The sequence below is a fragment of the Schistocerca nitens genome, chromosome 1 (assembly GCF_023898315.1).
Source record: "Schistocerca nitens isolate TAMUIC-IGC-003100 chromosome 1, iqSchNite1.1, whole genome shotgun sequence".
NCBI lineage: Eukaryota > Metazoa > Arthropoda > Insecta > Orthoptera > Acrididae > Schistocerca > Schistocerca nitens.
Window position 1 is genome coordinate 584,929,492 of NC_064614.1, and position 13,171 is coordinate 584,942,662.

General features: G+C 40.4%; 1 protein-coding gene across 1 annotated transcript in view; it reads right to left on the reverse strand.

Annotated features, from left to right (window-relative positions):
* The window catches only part of LOC126255514 (tyrosine-protein phosphatase non-receptor type 13-like), a 245,893-nt gene that overhangs the window by 48,891 nt on the left and 183,831 nt on the right, over window positions 1-13,171 (reverse strand). The window contains exons 12-13 of the mRNA XM_049955401.1: window positions 7,607-7,730; window positions 567-688 (exon numbers count right to left, since the gene is read on the reverse strand). Of these exons, the coding sequence (XP_049811358.1) occupies window positions 567-688; window positions 7,607-7,730 (246 nt within the window). The remainder of the gene's footprint in view (window positions 1-566; window positions 689-7,606; window positions 7,731-13,171) is intronic.

The following is a 13,171-nucleotide window of genomic DNA, read 5'->3' on the forward strand; positions in this document are numbered from 1 at the left end:
TGAAGGCCAGACAGACCAACAATTAAAAGGAACAGCCATGGGTACCAGGATGGCCCCCTCGTATGCCAACCTATTTATGGGTCGCTATCAGAACCCCGGAAATGGGAACTTGCCCTTCAATATATCCTCTCTTTCCATTATTCACCAGGCCTCAACCTCCGCTAATTTCAAGTTGCCGCCACTCATACATCACCTGTCATTCAACAACATCTTTGCCTCTGCACTTCCGCCTCGACTGACATCTCTGCCCAAACTCTTTGCCTTTAAATATGTCTGCTTGTGTTTGTATATGTGTGGTTGGATATGTGTGTGTGTGCAAGTGTATACCTGTCCTTTTTCCCCCTAAGGTAATTCTTTCCGCTCCCGGGATTGGAATGACTCCTTACCCATGAATCTGCAGACTACAGGAAAGGAAAATGTTGTAAATAGGTCAAGTAATTATTTCTTTTAATAAAGAAATATAAGTAAACAAAGTTTCTCAATACTAAAGTATGCAGCCACTAGCTAGCTGCTCTTTGTTACAAATTTTTCAAAGATCCAATATTCCCTCATTACAGTGTAATTACCTTTATGAACTACTCCCAGCTTATCTGCAGGTCCTCCTTCCACAACAGACTGTATAAATATTTCACCATTAGATCCAGATGTTATCTGAATACCAAAGCTGCCATTGTCATCTTTTGATATCCTGTGAGGATTAAAACACACACACATTTGTATATAAAGAAAACAGTAACTTCTTAATGTCTACTCTCTAGAATTAATGTATGTCATGCAGTGAACATACAAGTGAAAAGCAGATGGCATATTCACTGTCACATGAAACTTTTCTATGTACTATTCTTTTCAGATTCCATACTGACTGTTCTGACCTCACTTCTAAGTTCAAAATGCATACAGAAAAAATGAAAGTGTAGGATATTCTTAATTCTTTCCTGACAACTGGCTCCTAGAATTATTTATACTGTTTCTGTCTCACAATCTACATCTTCATCTGCATCTGCATCTACCTCAATACTCTGCAAACGACCATGAGGTACATGGCAGAGGGCATGTCCCATTATACCAGTTACTAAGGTTTCTTCTCATTCCATTCATGTATGGAGCGCGGGAAGAATTTCACGCACAGACTACGGAAAAAATGATTGTTTGAATGCCTCTGTGTGTGCAGTAATTAACCTAATCTTATCCTGATGATCTCTATGTGAGTGATATACAGGGGATTGTAGTATATTCCTAGAGTCATCATTTACAGCAGGTTCTTAAAACTTCGTTAATAGACTTTCTCGGGACAGTTTATGTATATCTTCAAGAATCTTCCCGTCAGTTCCTTCAGTATCTCTGTCACACTTTCCCACAGATCAAACAAACCTGTGACCATTCATACTGAACTTCTCTGTATACATTCAGTATTCCCTTTAGACCTATCTTGTACAGGTTCTACAGTCTTGATAATAATTCTAGAGTGGATCGCAAAGTGATTTGTAAGCAATCTCCTTTGTAGACTGATAGCACTTTCCAAGTATTCTACCAATAAACCAATGTATACCACCTGCTTTACCTACAACTGAGCCTATGTGGTCATTCCATTTCATATTCCTACAAAGTGTTACACCTAGGTATTTGTATGAGTTAGCCTATTCCAATTGTAACTCACTGATATTATAATTGTAGGAAACTATGTTTTTTTGTTTTGAGAAGTGCACAATTTTACATCTCTGAACATTTGAAGCAAGATGCCAAACTTTGCACCACTTTGAAATCTTATTAGGATCTGACTGACTATTTATGCAGCTTCTTTCAGACAGTACTTCATTATAGATAACTGCATCATCTGCAAAAGTCAGATGTTAAAATTGTCTGAAAGGTCATCAATATCTCCAGGGACTGCAAGGGTCCCAGTACACTTCCCTGGGGCACACCTGAAGTTACTTCTATTTCTGACAATGACTCTCCATCCCAGATAACATACTGTGTCCTCCCTATCAAAAAGTCCTCAGTCCAATTACAAATTTCAGTTGATACCCCCATATGAGCAAACTTTTTGACAATAACCAGGTGTGGTACGAAGTCATCTGCTTTTTGAAAATCAGCAAATAACTGCATCTCTCTGACTGCCTGATCCAAGGATTTCAGTATGTCACGTGAGAAACATGCAAATTGGGTTTCACATGATTGATGTTTTCAGTATCTGTGCTAAGAGCTTGCTTAATCATTCAGCACCTTCAACAAGCCATAGAAAGAAATTAATGTTATGTCCACTGTTGTAATATTTATTTATATACATTTACCCCTTATCATTTACATTGCTTCCAATGTGTATCATAAGATAAAGAAACTGCTTCATGTAATTTTTGCTGCTGCATTAACACAGCAAGTCAGCACTGCAATGTAATGGCATGGATTTTTCAACCTAATTAACTGAAACATTATCACTTTGATAATTTGTTGACATTGTTTAAAATCATTGTGAGGCAGAATCACAGTTAAATAGACATTGTCTGAAATCAGATTTTGGTTGTAGGGCACCACAACCCCAAGGAAATTTCATCATATAGGGGAATAAAAAGCAAAAGCTAATGTAAAATGTATCTTAATGTGAACAAGCGGCCTGATGATGAACCTGTCAGCTCAAAACTGGTAATGGTGCTATTTAAATAAATAAATTGCATTATCAGAAGTGGCTGGTTTCTGTTATCTTCTCTGTAAGAATCAACATGTATGCTGTATATAATATTATAACACAGTAGTAAAAATTACAGTTAAATCATATAGATCTGCATACAAACATACGAATATAAGTTAAAAGATTAAATCTTCATTTGAACAAGTATACAACTAAACACATTCCTCTGCTACATAGAAAACCCTTTTTTCCAGGCAGTTTTTCACAACATTTCTGAAGATTTTTAATGAGGTAGTGTGTGCTTCTGGTGGCAGCAATTGAACACTTACACTTCAATGTATGTATGGGTATTTTCAGTCTTGCTTAGTCTAGCAATGGGCTGGTCGATCATTTCTTTATGACACTTATTAGGATAATGAAATGATTCTGTTAGTTTGTAGCTCTTAGTTTTTTTGTGCAGAGTATGCAACTGAGTATAAACAATGTTCAGAATGTCATGACATCCAATTTCTTGCAAAGTGGTCTACAGGCTACATTGTTTTTGGAAACACTTACTACACATCGTTTTTCAACATATCAACAGCCTCAAAGCACTGTATAGTATGTAATGTGGCTATGAAAAATACCATAATAGTTGCTAAGCATCATTTTTTCACTCACACATGCTCTAAGTTTATGTAAAAAGTGCAATGTGACTCTTGATAATTTAATGCATATAGAGTGGTTTCAAGTTAATTTGGAAGCCAAGTGTACACTCAGAAATTTAACAGGCATACAGTCAGTGTATTGCATAAACTAAGGATTAACTTTTCAGTTTTATTCGGATTTGCAGTTAATTCACTCTTTCAACCAGAGACTGGAAATCATCACATTCTGGCCCATCCCTGATATGCCACTCCTACACTCAACCCCTCGCCACAGGGATCACATTCCCATGCAAGACTTGTCCAATCCATCCACTTACCCAGGAATTCCTACTCCAATCCAATCACAGGCTTATCCTATCCCATCAGAGGCAGGGCCACTTGTGAGAACAGCCGTGTCATACACCAACTCTGCTGCAATCACTGCATAGCTGTATATGTTGGTACAACAACCAGCCAGCTGTCCACCACAATGAATGGCAATCACCAAACTGTCACCAAAAATAAATTTGCCCACCCAGTGGCACAACAGACAGCTGAGCACAACATGCTTCATTTCAATGGCTGCTTCACAACCCAGGCCACCTAGATCCTTCCCTTCACAACCAGATTTTCTGAACTACATTGATAAGTCATCCATGTAACACATCCTTCACTCCTGTAATCCTTGTGGCTTCAATCTCCATTAATTCACTGACTCCACACTCTCCACCCAACAGTTTCCCTTTCCTTTGTCCTGTCATCCCCTCACAATCCACATCTCCACATCATCTGACCCTAGAGAGGGAGGTAGGAGGCAGGAAGAGGGGTTAGGGGTTGGTAGCTAGCAGCTCAGAGGAAAGCAGCAGGTTTTCTGGCTAGGAAAGCAAGAGGGAGGGGTGACATTTGAATGGGCTAGGCATGTGATGCATGGGTACTGAAGCCAGTGGGGTGTGCCACATGATGAAGATGATGTGGAGATACAGATTGCGAGGGGATGACAAGACAGAGGAAGGGGAAACTATTGGGTGGAGGGTGTGAGGTCAGTGAGTTAATGGAGATTGAAGCCACAAGGATTACAGGAGTAAAGGATGTGTTACATGGATGACTTACCTGTGTAGTTCAGAAAATCTGGTGGTGAAGGGAAGGATCTAGATGGCCTGGGTTGTGAAGCAGCAGTTGAAATCAAGCATCTTGTGCCACTGGGTGGCCAACTTTATTCTTGGTGACAGTTTGGCGATTGCCATTCATTCGGGTGGACAGTTGGTTGGTTGCAATGACATTCCAGCCTGAAATGCTCGAGTTTGCTGTCATGTGTGTGTGTGGGGGGGGGGGGGTCTCTTTACTGAAAGAGGCTATGGCCGAAAGCTACATGTGAGTGTCTTTTAATCGTGCCTGTCTGCAACATGACGTGTCTTCTTTATGGTACAAGTCGACCCCAGAAAAGAGCACTTGGATTTTGTAGAAATAAAGGAACATGTGACGCAATACTGACCTACGATTTACCTTAGAAGATAATTTAGGAAAAGCAAACCTAAGTTTATAGCATTTTTATACTTAGAAAAGCATTTTACAGTGTTGACTGGAATACTCTCTTTGCAATTTGAAGGTAGCAAGGGTAAAATACAGGCAGCAAAAGTCTTGTACAACTTGTATAGAAACCAGACAGCAGCTATAACAGACACGAGGCAAGAAAGGAAATCAGTCGTTGAGAAGGAAGTGAGGCAGGGCTATAGCCTATCCCTGATGTTATTCACTCTGTACAATGAGCAAGCAGTAAATGAAACAAAGAAAAATTTGGAATCGGGATTAAAACTCAGGAAGAATAAATAAAAACCTTGAGTTTTGCCTATGACATTGTAATTCTTTCAGAGGCAGCAGAGGACTTGGATGAATTGTTGAACGGAATGACCACTGTCTTGAAAGGAGGATACAAGATGAACATCAACAAAAGGAAGACAAGGATAATGGAATGTAGCCAAATTAAATCAGGTGATGGTGAGGGAATTAGATAAGAAAGTAAGACACTTAAATAGTATACAGGTTTTGCTGTTTGAGCAGCAAAATAACTGGTGGTGGATATAGTAGAGGGTATAAAATGTAGACTGGCAATGGCAAGAAAAACATTTCTGAAGAATAGAAATTTGTTAACATGAAATATAGACTCATGTCTTAGGAAGTCATTTTTGAAGGTATTTCTCTGGATTGTGTCCATATAAGGAAGTGAAACATGGATGATAAACAGTTTAGACAAAAAGAGAATGTAAGCTTTGGAAATATGGTGCTACAGAACAATGCTGAACATTAGATGGATAGATCATGTAACTAATGAGGAGGTGCTGAATAGAATTGGGAAGAACAGAAATTTGTCACACAATTTGTGTAGAAGAAGGGATCAATTGATAGGCCACATTCTGAGACATCAAGGGATAATGAAGTTAGTACTGAAAGGAAGTGTGGGGGTAAAATTTGTACAGGGAGACCAAGAGATGAATACAGTAAACATATTCAGAAGGATATAGATTGCAACAGTTATTCGGAGGAATGAGACTTGGACAGGACAGTGTAGCAAGGAGAACTGCATCAAACCAGTTCTTGGACTGAAGGCGATGACAACAATAACAGCAACAACAACAACAACAACAACAAAGGTCTGTAAGTAAAATTTGCAGACATGTCTGTGTAGGGATGAAAGTAAAGTGACACTGAATCTATAACAAGAGTGTATAAATAAATTAGAATATAAGATGAATGAACAAGACTATTATCATATAGAAAATGCAAATGGGCAGATAAAAAAAATCTACTCACCAAGAGGCGGCAGGGGAACACACACACACACAAAAGGACTGAACTTTCACAAGCTTTTGGAGCCAATGGCTCCTTCTTCTGGCAGAAGAGTTGAATGGGAAGAAAAACAGGTGAAGGAAAAGGACTGGAGAGGTTTAGGGGAAGGGATATATTTTAGAAAAGTCACCCAGAACCCCGGTCAGGGGAGACTCACCAGATGGGATGAGAAGGAAAGACTGATTATTGGGGACTAAAGACTGATTATTGGGGACTGCACCGGATGAGATTTGAAATCTTGGGAGCTTAAGGGTGGAAAACAGAATAATATGCAAGGCAGAGATTACTACTAAAACATTGTGCACAAGTTAATAAGAGTGAAAAGGTAAGTGCCATTGTATGTAACAGATGTGGGAGGGGGGGACGGCAAAAAATATACAAGTCAGAAAATGAAAGATGTATAAAACTGAAATGGAGTGAAGAAAGGAGTAATTACTGTGAATAAATGCTGAGATGGAAGGAATTAAATTAAGGCCAGGAAATGAGCTATGGTATATAATCTGCTGTCACTTTGAACTTTGGTAACTAATAGCAGTATGCATGAAGATCAGGTCAGTAAAGCAAATATCACTGGTAATGAGGAAAGCAATGCACACGGAAAAACTACCAATGAAATTAAACAGAAATAATTGTCTTTCCGTATCCATTCTGTTTTGCACATTCTAGTGAATAATAAAGCATCAGAAGTTCATTTCATGTAGAAGTACTAGATTTTTTAAATGAACTGTCAGTTTGTGACAAATCATTTTCTGTGTTATAGATCTAGTGTCACTTTACTCTCATTTCTATGCAGACATGTCTGCAAATTTTACTCAAATTTTATTTCTTCAATTTTGTCTTTCAAAAACGAACATTCTTCAGGGACTGCAATAATACTCTACAGTGATGTCTCCTGGAATCACAGTTATTCAGTAACCCATTTTCAGTTTATGTTAAAATGTCCTGGAATTCATATATACCAACTGTATGTAGCTTAAGGGATAGTTTATTAATTTTTATGAGAACTATTGTCTGCAACATTAAATTGTTTTTCATACAGAATTAATTTGTTTTGACCATACATGAATTGTGGGTAATGGAATTTTTTACCAAAAAACTGTGTATTATGATGTAATAAATCTGGCACTGTACACAATCAGACTAAATTTATTTATGAGTCAATATGAAATGAACATGGAATATTGTGACAACTACTAGCAAACAAACTTTGGGGGATTGCAAATACGCAGCAACTAACACTTATTTTTAAAAATTACAACAAAACCTATCCATCTTTCTTGCATGGAATGAGGATAATCCACTTTTTCTTTGCGAATGATTCGATAAAACAATCTGACAGAAAATGTAACGGTACGCAAATTTAAAAACACACATACACATACAAAATAATTCAATAGGTTTCGTAAATAGGATATAACTTTGTTGATGTGCGGTGATAGGTAAACATGACAATTCTTTCATGTGAATCTCATTTTCTTCAGTTGTTGGTACAGTTGCTGCAACTACTCACCTAACTGTTGTCAAAGCCCTTTCCTCAGCAAATGACATGTCATCAAATTTCTGTAACAGGGATTGGCTGAGTGATTCCTGCAAGTCGACAAGGAACTGTTCATCTGTTGATCTAATACTTGAATCTGAAAGTGGCAAAGAAATGGATAAAATGCAATTTGCAATGATATTTTAGTCTTTATGTAACATGAGTAACACTATACACTGATCAAAAATATATTATTCTTGATATTTTGCATTTGCTTGTGATTTTTATTTATATACTCAATCTGCAATAATAAATACCAAGAGATAATGCTGCATAAAAATACTGCAACAGAGATTCTGAAGATCAAAGTAACACTGACAGATAAACTTGCAATGACCTTCACTCAAGCTTTTCATAGCACTCCCACTGCTGAAAAATAAACACCAGAGAGAAAGCGTGAGACTGTGGGAAAAATTAGTTCATCAAAATGATACATAGACAGAGAGGTCCCTTGAAATTAGTAGACTTATTTTTTTAAAAAATAATCTCATTCTCCTTTGTTCCTAAATTTTTACAACTTCATCTGAAACACAGCACAATGGAATGACTCTATTTGCTATATTTCTACTCTTTAGATAATTATTTTGTTTTCTTCCATCTGTTATGTTGGTAATAACTATACTACATTTACTTACAATATTGGAAGTCGTACCTAGGAAACATGTCATTAAATTTATTATTCTCTGGGTTATGTGAACTTCGCTAATTCCAATGGTAAGGTTAGCTCATCAGAAAACATTTTTAAGAGGTATATGTACCTAATTTATCGTGTTGAAATGCCATGTGTCCATAAAAATTTAGTGAGCTAACAGCTGTTTATTTCCTAAATGACATAGCTTATTTAAAGACCTCCAATTTCCCTTTTTCAAGTAAATGTTTTACTTTTTCCAAAAAGTTATTTGCAGTTAAGGTTTCCACATTTCAGAAAAATTATGGATTTTAATTTATCAGCATGTTTAATTCCAAGAAATATTGTTGCCCAAATTTTTCTGACCTAGAAAAGATCTTTGGTTTGAGGAATAATGTGTTAGTTGAGAAATTAAGCAAATTAGGAAAATTAATAACCCAAGTAATTTACATGAAGCTTAGTAAATCCCCGTGCACATGACCATTTCACTACCATTGAAAAGAATGTATTATTCAGTTAATTTTCTTATTACTGAGTGATCATTTAAATCAATTAATGTCAGCCTCTAGCTTTCCATAAGGGCTATATTTACTGGTTTTTTACATAATTAATTATAATTTAGTTAAGTCAGAAATCCATATTTTCTGGTATTCTCTACTGTTCTCAAACATAAATAGGCAAGGCACACTAGAAAACAGATAGTCTGCGTCTGGTAGTAATTGAATTAAGACCTATGCAAGTGAGTTGATGTAAAAGCACCACAACAGATGTCATACTACATATTCAAAACTATCAGTCAGTGCCCAAATCATATCAAACTCTTACTTTTGTTAATCTGTGTCAGGTTGTGCTTGATACAATATCTGTAAAAACATATGATATAGCAACTTGTGTATACTCTGCCATTGCTCCATCCTGGATTTTCCATTGTTTGATTTAACCTCCTACAAAGTGTATATAGCAACTTGCGTATACTCTGCCGTTGCTCCATCCTGGATTTTCCATTGTTTGATTTAACCTCCTACAAAGTGTTATATCAGTTAGCAAATCCAATAATTGCTCATAACTGAACTATTTTTTATCGTAACCAAACAAATACTGGTGTTCCAACTTCTAGAAGTTGTGTTCTGCTATATGTTACCTGTCCAATGCTTTTACAAATATCTGGATGATAACAAATGTATCGACAATCACCTACAGAATATTGTGAAATCAAGAAAGCAGAAAGTAAAGTAGGGATATTAGGTGATGTGGATGTAAAACCAAAGTATTGTCAAAAGTATATTTAGAGCAGGGAATGTTGAACATCAGTAATGACGAATAGTGGTTAGTGGAATTAATGAAGGAAGCATATAAAAAATTATTTTGTGATCTGGAGTTAAAACTCGACAATTTAATTGTAAAGATGGACAAAAATAGTAGCAAAGTGAAAGAAAATAATCAGACAAAAACAGTAGTCACCTTAAAAGTGATATTAGTATAAGAGCATGCTGAAAAGTAATGCCTCCAAATTTTTTATGTGAAAGCACTTAAAGCTTTTTAAATCAAACAAAACTTATTGACATTCTACATCTTTGTTCTTCATGTCTACATGTTTATTTCTCAACATAGTCACCCTGGGGACAAACACATTTCTTCCAACAAGAGACCAGTTTGTTGATACCATGAATGTACAATGTTTGACTCTGTTGACTGAGCCACAACCTCACCTCCACTTGCACCATTTCATCACTATCAAAGTGAAGTCCCTGAAGGTGTTCTTTAAGTTTTAGAAATAGGTGAAATTGGATGGGGCCAAGTCAGTACCGCATGGAGAATGATCAATGACAGTGAACTCAGACATCAGGTGCTCCATGTAAGAATGAACTTTCCTGTGCTTAGAAACTTAATTATAGTACACTGACATAGATGCATTATGCATTGCCATTGAGGGAGAAGTTCGGGTCGGTTACTTCAAACAACACTCCCATTTTGCAGTAGTTCATTTATTCACCTAAACACATCAAAGGCTTACAAAGAACTGACATGGCGGAACTGCACAAAGATAATGTTTAACTTAGTTCAAAGACGATACTCAGATCGATGCTGGTGAAAATCTCATCGGTGCCACATAGCCCATAGGGCCCCCCCCCTCTCCCCCCACAGTACGGAGTACTCTTGAGAGGCCGGAGGGGGGGGGGGGGCTGACTATGGCGTCGGCAGGGGTAGTCCGCAGGAGTCGGCCCATGGTCAACTCAACAGCGTGGTCGGGGAGCTGTGTGGGTAGATGTCGTGAAGGAAGGTTCAGCCACCGAACCTGAAAGTCGTTGAAGCGCGCCGGGCATCGTACTGTGCGTGCTGGTCGTGCGGCACCAGGGAGGCCGGCGGTTTGTGGGTGGAACGGAGCGATGACGACAATGTCTCCGGTGGGCGTGGCGAACACACAAAGCATGTCCAGGTCGACATCGGGTGAGAGGGGAACACATATCACCAGGTGGCAGGGAATGGCACAGGTTGTGTCATGAGCACCAGATGAAGGGAAACACACGACAAACAGTGTATCATCGCGTAGTATTATAGAGATGTCGTGGATGATGTATGGGGGGAACAGGCACAAACACCTCGAGCAAGGACACGTTCAGGATGGGGGGGGGGGCATGAAAAACCTCGACAGGGCGAGGCAGGCGACGGGGGAGAGGTCGAAGGGACCGGCGAAGGGCCTGGCAGCGAGGACGTGATTGTAGGTAAGCTCGACGTGGGGAGCATGTGATCACTCGACGGAGTGCGTGAGACCGGAGTAGAGGGCGAGGTCGGAGAAGAGCTCGACGACTGGAGCTGGAAGTCACTCGACCGAGTGTGTGAGTCCGACGTGGAGGGAGTGGTCAGAGCGTTGTGACCCATGAAAGTTAATGGTGTGGTTGTGGCCTGAAGGGGGGTAGAAGTGGGCTCGACATGAGTAGGCTTAAGTCTGTTGAGAGAGACTTTAACAGCTGAGTCTTTGATTTGGTTGTCATAGGTGTTGGCTGAGCGCCGGAGAACTCAGTACGGGCCGGTATATGGAGGTTGGAGGGGAGAACGGACAGTGTCATCTCGGAGCATGACATAGTCGCAATTGTCCAGAGATTTCGGGACGCGAACCTTAGGGCGGGAGTGGCTGGTAGGCAGAGGGATATGGAGGTTGATGAAGTGGCGTCTGACGCGGTCCATGAAGGAAGGTATGTCAGACTGAGGGAGAGAAGCGGAAGGGCTCACAAGTTCGCCAGGGAGAACAAAGTTCTGGCCGTATATGAACTCGGCTATTGTGCCTTTGAGGTCTCCCTTATAGATCGAATGAATGCCGAGTAGCACAAGGGGAAGGGCCTCTGTCCATAGAGAGTCGTGGCATCAAAGAGCCGCCTTGAAAGTGTAGTGCCAGTGCTCGACTAGCCTGTTACTTTGCGGGTGATATGCTGTGGTATGGATGCGCTGGATGCTGCAGATGTTAGAAATCTCGTTGAACAGGGCGGACTCAAATTTTCTGCCCTGGTCAGTCGTGATGATAGTTGGATATCCGAAACGTGATACCCGTGACTCGACGAAAGCTCGAGCAACAGTTTCTGCCATAATATTGGGGAGGGGGACAGCTTCGACCCAGTGAGTTGTTCGGTCGATAGACGAGAGAACATAATGAAAGCTGTTAGAGGGAGGGACAGGGCCAACAATGTCAATATGAATATGAATATGCTGGAAATGCCCAGGAGGGATCGAAAAGGTTCCGAGGGGGGGGGGGGGGTGAAGTGTGCTTGTGTACTTTGCAGCGTTGGCATGCGACACAGGAGTGTGCCCATTACTGGCAGTCCTTGTTGACTTTTCTCCACACAAAGCGCTTCGCAACGAGGCGGGTGGACGCATGAACACCGGGCTGGGCTAAATTACGCAGTGCGTTGAAGACGGCTCAATGGAGCATGGTTGGGATGAGGGGGCATAATGTGCCCGTACTGTCGTCACATCAGATCTCACCAGAAATGCCAGGGAAGGTGGTGCGGACGAAGTGTAGTGAAGAGGTAGAGTCTGAAATCAGGTTTTGTGTATCCTCGTCAGCGGGTTGTAGGTTAGGCAGTTCAGAGAGGTTTAACAGCGAATGAATGGTGTTGACTCGTGAAAGGAAATCAGCAACTATATTGTCAGCACCCTTTATGTGTGTGACATCGGTGGTGAACTGAGATATGAAGTCCATGTATCTAAAGCGGCGAGGAGGCGGGTCAGCTGGCGGGTTTGTAATGGCCGCAGCCAGGGGTTTGTGGTCTGTTAATACACTGAAAGGGTGTCCCTCAATGTCAGTCTTAAAATGCTTGATCGCTTCGTAGGCTGTGAGCAACTTCCTGTCAAATGCGGAATATTTCCGTTGTGCATTGGTGAGCTTGCACAAGAAGAACTGCAGAGGCGAAGTCTGGCCGTCGATTGTCTGGCTAAGGACAGCACCTATGGCAGTATCGCTTGCGTCTGTGGTGATGAAAAGCTGCACAATGGGATGACGATAAGCGATGGTGCAGGCCTCGGCAAGAAGATTTTTGAGGGCAGTGAAAGAGTCAGTCATAGCAGGGGTCCATGGAACGGGCCGAGATCCAGAAGTGTTGGTGCCAGCCAAGGCATGTGTATGTTGAGCCTGAATCTCCGCAGCCCAAGGTAGATGACAGTGATAATAATTAACTGTTCTCAGAAAGTTCTGGAGCTCTTTGAATGACACAGGTTTGGGTAGGTTTAGTATTATTTGTACTTTCTCAGGGGGCGGTGAAATGCCATCGGCAGAGACCCAAAAACCAAGAAAAGTTACAGCGGGTTGATGTAGCTGCAATTTGTCCTGGTTGGTCTCGATGCCTGCTGCCACGAGAGTGTTCATAACAGTTTGCACATGTCTAATGTGCAAACTGTGCTCCTCGGCGGAGGAGCTG